This window comes from Oreochromis aureus, linkage group 11, assembly GCF_013358895.1.
Source record: "Oreochromis aureus strain Israel breed Guangdong linkage group 11, ZZ_aureus, whole genome shotgun sequence".
NCBI classification, from domain to species: domain Eukaryota; kingdom Metazoa; phylum Chordata; class Actinopteri; order Cichliformes; family Cichlidae; genus Oreochromis; species Oreochromis aureus.
The window spans coordinates 19,413,129-19,427,047 of NC_052952.1; the positions used below are offsets into that span (position 1 = coordinate 19,413,129).

Genomic DNA, 13,919 nt, shown 5'->3' on the forward strand with positions numbered 1-13,919 from the left:
GTGCAGAAGTCTCTACTCACTTGGGAAGGTTTTCTTTGCCGCTGTTGGACTTTAAAAAAATACAACAAACAGAAAAGATCTGAAGAAATTCTCTGAACTTGCTAAATGTGTCATTTTGATATTGTATCCTTCAAACACAAAGCTGAGTATTACCCACCTTTTGATGCTTTATACAGTGGCAGTGTTTCTGTTTATTTCAGTCTTGTGATATGTTGAGACGATAAACCGTGCTTTTATGTACGTAAGGGCCGGTCCCTGTTTAGATAAATGACTTTAATTAGAATCCAGGATTTGCTGTAAATTAGTAGGTTTTCTTTGTTTCACTGCAACGTGTTTGAGTGTCGTAAAAATAGTGATTTATTGTAAGCTGGGGCATTTAGAAAGCTTTGATATCTCTTCAGGAAAAAAGGAAAGGATACATAGATCTGTTGTGTTGGCTTCGTCGTTATTGTCTTTTATTATAAAGCCACATTTTACGAACTGTTTGACAAACTTGTTTTTCCGTTTCTGGGTTGCTTATTATTTCCCGCTCTTAGCCAACTGCTGGACATGCACCATCAGTCTGTGCGCGTTCAGGATATGTTTGTCTGTTTGTGTGCAACATATTGTGTTTTTGTAAGAGATTTTAAGCAAAAGCGAAAACAGGCAGTGGAGAAGAATAAGCTCTAAAGAGGAGGAAGCCGTTCTGTAAGTGGGAGGGAAAATGGAAAGAGGCCTCGAGGCCGTTTAACTCTGACATGACTGTCACAGCAACAGAGAAGAGAGGAGAAAAAACAGGAAATCAGCAAATAACAGGGGGTGAGAGGAGTGAAATATAAAACCCTGATGGAATGTGTAGATACTGGATGACCTTTAAAAAGCCGGCCATCAGTGGTTTAAGTGGCACTAACCTGCCTTTCTCCCAATTTACCTTTTCTCCGATGTCTCTGTTCAGGACTCCCACCATGGCAGGCGGCTTGTTCTCCATAGACAGAGATTATTTCCAGGAGATTGGCACATATGACGCAGGCATGGACATCTGGGGAGGAGAGAACCTGGAAATCTCTTTCAGAGTGAGTGAACACACCCACTGACAACTGACATGACTTTATTCTTCCATTCAGAAGTGTCAGCTAGGGTTCAGAAACACACGCAGATGTTACACCTCTAGATTGACTTCTCTGAATAAATTGTTGACCTGACTAAGACTTCGTCAGACGTCATCCCGACTGGTGTTGAGTCAAATTTATTCAGACTGGCACAGCACAGTCGGGACCAGTCTGCGTCATCCATCTCCCAGCTGAGTTCACTGGTCTGTCTTAGCTCGTTCAGTGCCCAGGACTTGCAGTGTGTCTCACTCTGCAATTTATTCTCTAAATTAGTGTTGACAAGGCTTGTTTCTCATAGATTTGGCAGTGTGGCGGGACTCTAGAGATTGTCACGTGCTCTCACGTGGGTCACGTGTTCAGAAAGGCGACGCCCTATACGTTTCCCGGAGGAACAGGACAGATCATCAACAAAAACAACCGGCGTCTGGCCGAAGTTTGGATGGACGAATTTAAAAACTTCTTCTACATCATCTCTCCTGGTGAGTTTTGCCACATTTGTGTGTTTGTGTGCGTGTTTGCGTTCATGTATGTGCTCGTGCATGGAGGTTAATCTCTGTGACAGGTGTGATCTATCCATTAACCCGCTGACTGCGTGATATTGCTGTGGTGACCCAACAGTGCAGGATGGGGGGAGGCGGGGAGTAATTTCACGCTACAAAGCATGTGTTAACTTGCATGAAAACACACACACAAGCTTGCAACAGAGAAGCAACCAAAAGAGAAGCAGAGCTACTGAAATGAAGAATATTTTTAGATGCAAAGCACCTTGTGGAACACATCTATACCGCTCCCACTTTTGTTGACAGGGGGCGCTCTTCTCTCATTCTTACACTTGTTTCAATCACCTGACTAATTTTCTAATAGAGGTCTTACAGAGCTGGAAGAAAGCATCAGCCCTAATTAGATTAGTTCCCGGGCATAACAATGAGATCATAATTCAGTTCCGTTCTATTGAGTTTTATTTATATAGCACCAAATCACAGCAACAGTGGCCTCAAGGCGCTTTATATTGTAACGCTACAGTAATAGAGAGAAAATCCCAACAATCAGACGGCCCCTGTGAGCAAGCACTTGACGATAGTGGGAAGGGAAAACTCCATTTAAACAGGATGAAACCTACAGCAGAACCAGGCTCAGGTTGAGGCAGCCTCCGTTACAGAAGACACAGATTAATAATAACTAATGATTAAATGCAGAGTGATGTATAAATAGAGTGGAAAAGATGAGTTAAGTGAAGAAGAAACACTCACAACTCCCAGCAGGGGGGATTCAGGGTCACCCAATCCAGCCCTAACTATATGCTTGCTCAAAAAAGAAAGTTTTAAGCCTAATCTTAAAAGTAGAGAGGCTGTCTCCTGAATCTAAATTTCCTCCAAAGACAAGCATGTTTGATTAATTGATTTTTCCAAATTGGAATAATCCACTAGGGATTAATGTGATCGTGAGTGGTTGCTTATCTCTGTTTTACCAGACATCTCACCTAATGTCAGCCAAGACAGGCTCCATCCCCCCATCAACCCTGAACTGGATAAGCTTTTAACCTGACTGGATACATGAAAGCACAGATATAAGGGAAAGTCATTGTTGGTAATGGCCCAAAGTTAAAAGACAAAGCTAATAATTGGAGTAATTGAGTGCACGATTTCCCATGGTCCCGATACCCCAATGTGAGTACGTCCTGCTGACTGAGCATGTAGAAGTATTGTGCTGAAAAAACAAGAAGTGGACTATCTTGCTAGACGGGCCAAACGTCACTGAATTCAAGCCAAAGGGCCGCACCTTTTCTAAACATGATTCAATACTCAACAAAATGATTTGAGTGGCATCTCAGCGTTACAGGGTTTTTGTTTTTTTATTTGGAAACTGGAGGCCCACAGTGTGCAAGCTCCATTTTCCATGCAGTTATTATCAGTTATTATATAAAAAAAAGACGATTGACCTCCACAGCTCTTCATCAGGCACATGTTTGTTGTCATTGTTGGGTCATTTTCAGCCCAGCACCTCCCTTTTTTCTTTTTTTAGGTGTTTCAACTTATTTCGTGTTCTTTACAATCAAACAAGCGATTTGGCGGTTTTGATCAGCTTCAGTTTAGCTGCTTCGGATCCGCGTGTGGCTCTTTGCTGCTTAATCCTGATACAATTTAAATAAAGCTTATACACACGGGGCAGTGGGAGCTTGCAATGTATTGTTTGACCTTTTTGTGTGTGTGTCCAGGTGTGACCAAAGTAGACTATGGTGACATCACGTCTCGCACTGCTCTGAGGCAAAAGCTTCAGTGTAAACCCTTCAGTTGGTACCTGGAGAACATCTACCCTGACTCCCAGATCCCTCGGCACTATTACTCCCTGGGAGAGGTACACTCGCGCACACAAGCAACACTTGAATCTGTATGGATCAAACAGTGTGGGTGTATGTTCAAGCAATGAACTTGTTTCCTGTGTGTTTGGCTCAGATCCGTAATGTGGAGACTAACCAGTGTCTGGACAACATGGCCCGCAAGGAGAACGAGAAGGTCGGCATTTTCAACTGTCACGGGATGGGAGGCAACCAGGTAACAGAGAAATTACAAAATGCTGTAAATGTGTAAATGATGAACACTGACGACAACATAGGTATTCCCAGCACAAAAAGAGAGAAAGTCTGTGTGTGATGTGTGCAGGTTTTCTCCTATACGGCCAACAAGGAGATCAGGACAGATGATTTGTGTCTAGACGTGTCCAAGCTAAACGGACCCGTCATGATGCTCAAGTGCCATCACCTCAAAGGCAACCAGCTCTGGGAGTATGACCCTCTGGTAAGTGGAAGACATAATAAAAAAGCATTTTCTCAAAGTGATGCTGAAAAGGTGGTTCATATGTTCATCACCTGGACTGTTGGAAGTCATTATTATCAGCTTATTATAAAAGCAGCCTGAAAAGCCTTCAGTTAATCCAGAACGCTGCAGTTAGAGAAAGAGAGATCATATTAGCTTCTCTTCAAAGTTTAAAATCTTCCTCCTTGCGAATAAAACCTTGAACGATCAAGGTTTTGCCTACTAGGGGTAATCCTTATTTGTCTTTTCTGAACTGAGGGGTTTCTGTCAGATTTTATATTTCTGCCTGCTTCCAAAATAAAACAATAGCCAATGAGGGTAATCTCTGCCTGTACAGCTTACCTGGGCTACCAGTGTTAAAAACAATTCTAACGGTCAACAGAGCATTTCTGTAGGTTTGAAAACTCTACATTAAGGGTACAGGGGAGGTCATCAGATGTTGTCTTTATGTGAAAACTGGAAGCTGGTGTCAGACACCTTCTCTGCTTTGACGATTAGGCTTAAAAAGTAAAAATAATGTTTTTAGTCAGGGGTGGATCAGGTGACCCTGAAGACTCCCTTAGTTATGCTGCAACGGGCCTAGGATGCTGGGGGCTTCCCACGATGCACTGAGTGTCTCTTCTTCACCACTGCTGTATTTAATCATTAGTAATTATTAAACTCGGGTTCTCTCCCATAGTGTGTCCTTCGTCCTGCCTCTCTTTTCTTCTCCCTGACTGTTGGGGTTTTCTCCTGAATGCTGTAGGGTCATACCATTATACTGTAGGTTTATAGCTTACAGTATAAACACACTGAGGTTATTGTTATTGAGAGTTGGTGCTATATAAATAAAACTGAATTAAATTGAATACTGTGAGCTCTCACAAACGAAAACCTGGGACGTTACATTCCCTTCCAACTTTATTTGTAAAGCACTTTAAAACAGCCACGGCCGACACAGTGCCGTATATTAGAAATAAATAAAATAGAAAGGCAATAAAATAAAATAAAATGGGCACAGTGGTTAGCACTGTTGCCTCACAGCAAGAAGACACTGAGTTGAATGGTTTGTCTGTCTCTCTGGGTTAGCCCTGCGACACACTGTCGACCTGTCCACGGTGTACTCTGCCTCTCACCCTTTGGTAGCTGGGATAGTGTACAGCCCACCCAGCACCCTGATAAGGATAAACAAGGATGGATGGATGGACAGTAAAATGGAACTAAAGGGTGCAAAACGACACAACCCAATTTCCTTCGGGGTCAACCTTCAGGATCAATAAAGTTTTATTGAATTGAATTGAACAAGTAAAAATGACCATCATACAATAAAAAGCAAATAAGATCAATGTGTCACACTGGGTCGAAGCCCAAAGAGTATAGACAGTATATCGTATGGGCAGTGTAGCCTCCTATGAGGGTCCCGGGTCTGAAACCTAGTGAGTTTTGAGGTTTTTGGACTTTCTAGTTTTCTTTATGTAAATTTATGTTTCTTGGTTTTGTTTGAGTTTACATTCATGCAAATTTTCCATTGTTCTGTTCTTAGTGTAGTTAATCTCTAGTTTTGTATATTTTCTCTTTTGTGTCAAGTCTCCATCACCCCTCTTGTTAGGTTTGTTTAGTGTTCAGTTTTACTTCCCCCCCCGTGAGTGTCAGCTGTGTCCCCACGTGTTTCCTCTCTGCTCCAGTCACCCTTCTGTGTATTTATAGTTGCAGTCTTCCTCTTTGTCGTTGTCTGATCGTCTGTTTATCCCTGTTTTTGCTCTGTGTTCCTGCTCCTGGGTTTGTGCCTGTTCCCATCCCTCATTAGCCTGTATTCCCCAGTGTAGACTGTTTTTAGTTCCTGGTTTTCCAGTGTTCCCCTCTTGACTTTTTGTTTACCTTTCGCATTCAATACCAGCCTGTTAATAAACGGCTCGCTCTAAGTTCACCTGTGCCTGCGTCCTGCCTCTTTACAACATGTAGTCTCAGAGAGTCTATTTAAATTGCAAAGACAATTTAGTCCATTACCAAGGAGCTGCAGTAGAAAATGCTCTGAAAGTTATAAAAGCTCATTGTGATTCTTTCAGAATGAGCATTTTCCAAAGCTGGAAAATGCAATATAAACAAACAAATATTCACATTGTTAAAAATGCAAATTAATGTTCAGGTAAATTCACATAAACACGCTGCTTTGCAGCAGTTTACAGTAAACTGTGAGCAAATCTATCAAAATGGAATCTAAATGGAAAATAATGAATCTTTTCTAATCCCAGTGCACATAATTCAAACTAGCATCATTTGTTGTCACAGTTTGGAGATATATCATCGTCGACTCGTTACCCAACCCAACCACAGCATTTACAACACAGAACTAAAACTGAGCCGCCGAGGCTCGCACAGCAGAATTTGAATTTGATAAGTATAACAAAGTCCATGTGCTATTTTAACTAAAAAGACATTTACATGTTCCTTTAAATGAACCTTTCAAAAGACTGATTTGTGTTTTTGTGCTGTGCAGAAGCTGACCCTGATCCACGTCAACAGCAACCAATGTCTGGACAAGGCCAGCGAGGAGGACAGCCAGGTGCCCAGCGTCAGAGACTGCACGCACACACGCTCCCAACAGTGGCTGCTCCGCAATGTCACACTACCAGAGGTCTTCTGACCACACCCCTCACACTCCCAAACGCACACATTCACACACACAGCAGCCCAGAATAAGAAATAAATGGGAACGGACGTGATTTTTTTTTTTCCCGGCACCAGGAATGAAAAAGACTTCCCTACACTGGGATTTGGGAAGGAAGGAGGACAGATCGGACGGTACTACCTCTGCCGGACGTCAGAGGGAGGAGTGCGTACAAGCCTCCTTAAAGCGAGAAGAGAGAAAAGCCTCCCTCTGAGAGACGATGGCTGTTGTTTTACATTCATTTTGTTTTGTTTTTTTAAAAGAAAAAAGAGATTTTAACCGCAGAGAGTTGACTCGCTCACATGCGCGAATACGAGAACTAACTGGTGGAGTCGATCACAGCTTCCCCCGGACAAAGCAGTCCACCGCTCAACTCATCACTTAACGTTTACTGACTGCCTCTTACGAGAGTGTGTGCACTTATTTGTGTGTGCGTGCGTGTACTGAGATGAATGTATGCTTTGAGAAGGGGACTGAATTCCTTGTTGATTTTCTTTCTTTTTTTCATGTTTGTTTTATTTAATTTTTTATGGATTTTGAAAATGTACTCCTATGAAGAAGGATGTGCACGTGTGCATGTGTGAGAAGCTGCGATGTGTGTGTGTGTGCGTCAGAGCCAGTCCTATGGTCTTGCAGCAGTGTGTGTCTCCCTCTGGTGTTACAGTTTAGCATTTCATCTTACAGGCTGAAGCCTCCGTGCAGAGGGACAACGCATACACACGAAAAAAACAAACAAAACAAGAAAGCGATCACGAGGACCCGACGTCTGCCGTCAGCAGAAATCTAGAGATAGAGAATTATGATGTTTGTGATATCTTAAGATTTCTATGTCCAGTTTTTACATGGCTTGTCTGTTTCTACTGTTTCAGTAACCCTAGTTTGTCTGTACGTCTCTGTTGTCTTTAAAGATATTTAACATAGAGCTAACATACACACACACACACACACACACTCTCAGAGGATACATGAGTCTGTTACTGATGTTCACTGCCTATTGTAGTGTTCAACCACGTGGATCTCCCCAGTAAGGCACTACATTGCCACACATAAACACACGGACAGACACACATGCTGTATACATATAGGAAAAAGGCTGCCTAAGTCTGATACTTCAGTCCATTTTTGTCATATCGTCTTCTCGATGACCTCTTAAAGAAAAACAAAAACACTCCAAGGGCTTCTTTCCTCCAGCGGAGTGTGTGGATGTTTGCATTTGTGTGGGTGTGAGTGTGTGTTTCTTCAGTACTAATCCCAGCCCATTAGCTCCCTGTTTACTAGAACAAACGGCGCTCCGATTCCTCGCTATTGGACGAGCAAGCACCCGTAGCGTAGACTGGCAGCAGATTAGCATATCCCTGCTTCCTCCGTCGTACTAAAAGAGCAAAACGCTGTTATTTTTTACACAGAGCCGGGTTCCCTGCACTCCCCCTGCGGACATATCTACAGCAGGAGCGTGGCACCGCTATGAGAATTAATCAGGGACAGAATAAAAGCTGTAGAGAGCCAAAAGGAGTGAAAGGGTTGAACTGTGTGATTACAGAGAGCACAGCAGATGACATATCTTAATCCATTACTACATTTCTCTCACTTGGCAAGCGCACCTGCAGCATTTCACTATTCATATCTCAGTCAGAGGTAGACAGCGTGTCTTTTTCATTTCCACTATCACGCCTTCTTTATTCTTATTCTTTGTTTTTTTGTTGTTGTTTTTTTAATCACTTCTGCCGCTGCGAGTCAGGGCACCAGAGGTGATTTCAAAAAATGATTTTTAAACATTTCAGCTTCCTCCAATGGAGGAAGGGTTTACACAAAGGACACGACATCGGTTCATCTTCGCTGTGGACATGGCAGTGAGTGGAGGCCATCGACAGGTTGTTGTTTTTTTTTTTTTTTCATGTCTGATCGAGTGACTGTGGTGAAGATGTGAGAGTTTTTTGATTGTGGGACAGACGGGGGAGCGTATCGATTGTTCTAAATTCGGGAGGCGGGGTAGGGGGTGGGTTTGAAATGAACTGACATGTCCAGGCTTCCACACTGAGCTGATCCAAATGTAGAAAATAAAAGTGAAAACGTTTACAGAATACTTCGAGGTGCCTGGTGATTTCTGCCTCCACAGACGCACCACAAACAGTTACATGCTTAATTACATAACCCAACCAATACTGAACTTTTAAAATGATGTTTATGACCGAGAGCTTAAAAACATTTAGCACTTAATTAAAAAGTAAGTGTGCAGACGCTCTTTTATGTCATAATTACATATACAAAGATGGAGGTACGTTGTCTGTGTCTTGAAATTTTATTCTACGGTTGGTCTCCCCCGCCAAAACACATTTTTACGTACTTAAATATAGATTTCTTTTTTTTACTTTATAAAAAAGTGACATTTTTCAATTGTTTTGAATTGTCTTTTGCAGTTTATTCCTATGATGCTTTTCCTGATCAGTGGAATATTCCATTGCTCGCCCATGTGCACCGTACAAATAACTCACTTATGCAGCTCAGGCACTTATCTCCTTTCTGTGGGAAAAGGCAGGTAATAACTTGTGGGATCTTAAGTGCCAGCTGGTTTTTAAATTCCCCACATTCCCCAAGCAAAAATGACACAGGAGTTCAAACTTTGAACACAATGCACAGTACTGTATTTTGCTCAAACTGGTGTCCACAACTATGAGTTCGCTGTACTTCTTACTGTTAAACTGAGGAAATCTTGGGTCCTGGTAGTCATGTGCTCTGGCAAAGTTAATGATCCACAGTTCCTGGATCCAAATCTGCTCCAGTGTCCGTGAGAGTCGTGGATGTGGAAACAGCTAGGTCCACCTCACAGAGGCCCAGTGTCCTTATTCTGATGGGTAATAACTAATTCACTGACACAAGGGGGCCCCACACAATATTACAGATAGCGGAGAGTGGTTTTAGTGCAGCTGCCCAGTATAGATTAGCTCAAAAGCTCTAGAACAGGGATGTCAAACTCATTTGACATTGCGGGGCCACATGCAGCCACTTGACCAGTAAAAGTCCTGTTTGTATCAACGTAAAGAAGCTTAGCTACAAACTTAATCCCTGAGATATTTTAGTATTAGAAAGAAAAGCGTAATGGCAACAGTACGTCTCAGTTTTTCTGCATAACAAAGAAATGCTGCTGTAAACAAAAGAAATCTCACTACGACTCTTTTGGGCTTAAATAAATAAATGTGTTTTTATTAAATGACAGAAAATCTCCTATTTTTTAAATTACTACAGATCCTATCCTACTATGGATGTAAACATTGAACATTTTTAGTAATCTAATAACAAAAGTTTTTGAAATAAACACTTTTTTTTATAATATCTGAAATATTTGCTGATACTAGTTATTGCTATCATAGTTTTTATTACATATTGATTATGTTATATAAGAAATCCTGAATTAAAACAGTCTGTTGCCAAACCCCTTGAAGAACTGAGTGGTTAAAAGATGGAAGCGTATTTGCGGACTCCACTGTTCACTGGGTCTGAGCTGAGATCGGCGCTGCTGGAGACACTGGTGGGTGTTGAACAGATAAATTTCTGCTCTGCTAGAAGTGCTGCAGGAGCGGTGAGTCTGGACGGAAACATCAAGATAAACCCTGTGGGGAAGAGGCTGTCCTCGGTCCTGGTCATAAACACCGCAGGGTGGTGTGAATGTAGCCGAGTCGGGCTGCAGAGTGTTTTGTGGAGAGTGGATTATTTAAATTCCTCCACTTGATCTGCTGAATTATTCATTTGTCAGGATTAGGCCCGCTGAGAGCCACCAGGAAGACATATTAGACAACAGCGCTTTGCATACTCATCTTTGATAAACGCGGCGATGTCTCGGAATTTGTTTCCTGAAAGCATCTCTATGGTAAATAAAGCACCGGGGTGAATTCATAATAGCGCAGCTTCTCTGTCTTCAGGAAGAAGAAAAAACAATCAGCATCTCAAAGTTGTGTGGTTTTGACAAAAGTGAGATTATGAACCTCTCAGCTGGTCAGAGAAGCAGAAGGCTCAGGAGTAAATCTCTCTCTGCTCGCGTCAGGTCCAACCTGAAAGGACACACCTGTGCTGTGGTTCTGAAGTGATTGCGCCGTTCAGCAGATTTCGTGCTCGCAGAGACTTTGCTCCAGTTTATGTGCAGCATTGTGAGTTCATGGGAGCTATGGGGGGAGTCTTTGATCTGAAGAAGTGAAGCTGAATTGAAGCCCAGAGGGAAACCGAGAGAAAAAACAGAATATTGAAGTGCGCTTTGAGCAGCAGAGTGAATTTCTTAACTTAGAAGTCTGCTCATCAAATGTGTTTGTTTCAGGCTTTTGTTGATTTTTATCTGTGAAATCATTTTTTTCTGTTTTGTTTTTTAACCAACACGCTACATTTTTGGATTTTAATTCCCATAATTATGCAGAGGGAGATGTTGCAGATGTTATTGAAGTGCCGACTTTCAGCTTTAATTCAAGGGGTTTAACAAAAGAAAAATTGCATGAACTGTTTGGGAATTACAGCTCTGTTTATGCACAGTCCCTCATTTTTATAAGAAATTGTGAAAATTACCATAATTATAAGAACTGTTTTTAGTCTTGGTCTCACAGACATCACCAGGTGCTGTGCTACATCTCTGCCAGGCCTTTACTACAGTTTCTGCTTGTTTGTGGGTCTCTCTGTCATCATTTGTGTATTTAATAAATGAAAAGCATGCCCTACTGGGTTTGGATAAGGTGACGGACTTGATCATTGAAGAATATCCCACTTCTTTACTCTTCAGTTGCCATTCAAGCATGTACCATTACAATGCCTCCACCATGTTTGACAGATGTGTGTTATGGTCTAAGGATCTTGGAAAGAAAAGCATCTGGACTTCTTTAAGTTTCTTGAAGACACTTCTTAAAGACTTCCTAAAGAAGTCCTGATGCTTTTACTTCCAAGCTCCTTGGACTACGATGACCTGGATGACTGAGAACCTTCACAGACATGATGTGCTATGCTTCACATCATGAGCTGTTTCTCTCCTGCATTCACACTGATGACGCTGCCTCTTGATTGGAGACCCCCTCAAGAGTGCTGCTGACTCAGTTAGATGTTGTAAAGTTGCTTTTCTTAACCAGAATTCTGTTATTGTGCACTTCAGTTGTTTTCTGTGGTCTTCCAGACCTTTTGGTGTTTCTGAGTTTGTCGGTGCATTCATTCTTTTTAAGGATGTGCTAGATTGTTGTTTTGGCCTGTTTTAAAGTTTCTGATTGGATTGGTGTTTGTTTGTCAGCCTAATGATGTCCTCTTTTACTTGCAATTGACATCTATTTGGACCTGATATTGAGATTTCCAATGAAAAGACACCAAAAACACAAGTTTAACACTTAAATGCTTAAACCAAGGTAAGGAAAAGAAAATCTGTTTTCTCAGGTTGGCCAGGACTGAATGGATTCTGTTTGTTTTTTAACAGATAAACAGTGTAAACCCTGGAAGCCTGTGGTTTCAGTGAAGATCAGCAGTCTGGTGGGGGGATTATATTTGCTGTGATTTCAGATGTCACTCTGTGCCTTTTGCTACAGCACATCACATGCTGTGCGCTCTGTGTGTGTTTACCACCGACACCAACACTTTAGAAACCAAACACACCTTTATCAAGCGGAAATAAATTACATAATTTCATTTTATGAAGAGCTTCTTTTCTTTCCAGTAACAAACAAGAAAAAAAAAAACAGTGTTATGATTTCATTATCGTTTAAGAGCGTGACGACAGGGATTTAATCAGTGTGTTTAAATAGACCGACTGTTGGCTTCAGCAGCAGCCGGAAAAGTGTGGATTTGATATTTATTCTGTCCATCTGTCCTGAGCTTTGCTGACACATTGACAATCTGTAAAGCCTTCACAGAACAGATGACACAATCTGACTCAACTCACACAAACACAGAGGGAGGATTTCATGTCTGTTTATCCAGGAACTTTATTCTTTCAGCTTCTTGGCTACTTCATTTCCACACAAATCCCCCACATCTTACTTTTTAGACAGGTAATCATATGTTACCGGTAAGTCACTGCTTGCGATTGACTCTTCCTCAAATGTGCTGCAGAACAAAAACAAGTAAAAAGAAGAAACATTCCACATATTTTAACATCAATTTTCGAGACTAATATCAGACGAGCCACTGTTTGCTCATTGATCTTTTTCTGCCCTCTCATTCAGCGATCACTCGGCCCTCCACACAAACAGAGTTAATGTTTGCTTGGACTCTGTGGTTTTTGCACGCGCAGTAGGAACAAAGGCCAAAGTAAATATTTTCTTTAAAGAACAGATCTGACTTCATTTGAGGGCTTAAAAATTAAATCATTCATCACTTATGTACACTGATACCATAAAAGCCCCCCAAAAATCCCATCAACTCTTTCTGACACAGACACAGTCGAGATGACTTACTGAAGTTAAAACTGAGCACCAGGACGGGGAGGAAAGGTGATTTAAGTGACTTTGAACGTGATGTGGTTGTTTGTGCCACACTGGAGTATTTCAGAAACTGCTGATCTGCTGGGATTTTCCCACACATCTCTGGGGTTTACAGAGAATGGTCCAGAAAAAATATCGAGTGAGCAGCAGTTTTCTGGGTGAAAATGCCTTGACGATTGGAGCTGATAAGAAGGCGGCAAAAACTCAAATAACTACTCGATACAACCAAGTTATGCAGAAGAGCAACTCTGAGCACATATGTTGAATCTTGAAGCAGTTGGGCTACAGCAGCAGAAGACCAGACCGGATGCCACTACTGTCAGCTAAGAACTGAGGCTACAATTCACACCTCACCACCAAACAGAAGATTAGAAAAGAGTTGCCTGATCTGATGTGACACTGGGATAGTAGGGTCTAAATTTGGTGTAAAAACATGACAGCATTGATCCATCCTGCCACATATCAGCAGTCCAGGCTGCTGCTGGTGTAATGGTGGTGGGGATATTTTCCGGGCACAGTTTGAGTCAGCTGAGCTTCAGTTAAACAGGCTACCCAACCATGACCACAGTGTGCCCATCTTCTGTTGGCTGCTTCCGGTAGAAAACACACCAAAATCAATTCACCTCAAACTGGTTTCTTGAACATGAGAGTGGGTTCACTGTGCTCAAAAGGCCTCCACAGTCCACAGTGAGTCACATCGATCTCTGAGGAATGTTTCCAGCTGCTTTTTTAATCTGTGCCATGAAGAATAAAAGCAGTTCTCTATCATATTGAGAACAGAGTGGAGAGTTTCTCACTCAGAGAACCAAGGTTACAATGTAACAGTACGATCTGAAGGCAAAAGGAATCCCAACCCAGTACTACCAAGATGTACCCAATGAAGCCCCCGGTGAGAGTATTTACATATTATTAAGCTTTTAAAATGATTAACACA

The 13,919-nt window shown here is 41.9% G+C and overlaps 1 protein-coding gene across 3 annotated transcripts in view; it reads left to right on the plus strand.

The window, feature by feature from the left end:
• The window catches only part of galnt1 (UDP-N-acetyl-alpha-D-galactosamine:polypeptide N-acetylgalactosaminyltransferase 1), a 57,588-nt gene extending 46,327 nt beyond the window's left edge, over positions 1–11,261 (plus strand). For 2 of the 3 annotated variants that reach the window (XM_031753995.2, XM_031753996.2), the window contains exons 9-14: positions 935–1,052; positions 1,387–1,567; positions 3,304–3,443; positions 3,542–3,640; positions 3,749–3,883; positions 6,378–11,261. In XM_031753995.2, the coding sequence (XP_031609855.1) occupies positions 935–1,052; positions 1,387–1,567; positions 3,304–3,443; positions 3,542–3,640; positions 3,749–3,883; positions 6,378–6,524 (820 nt within the window). In that variant the 3' untranslated portion in view covers positions 6,525–11,261. The other variant, XM_039619670.1, reaches the window with a different exon arrangement.
• The last annotated feature ends 2,658 nt before the right edge of the window (positions 11,262–13,919 follow it).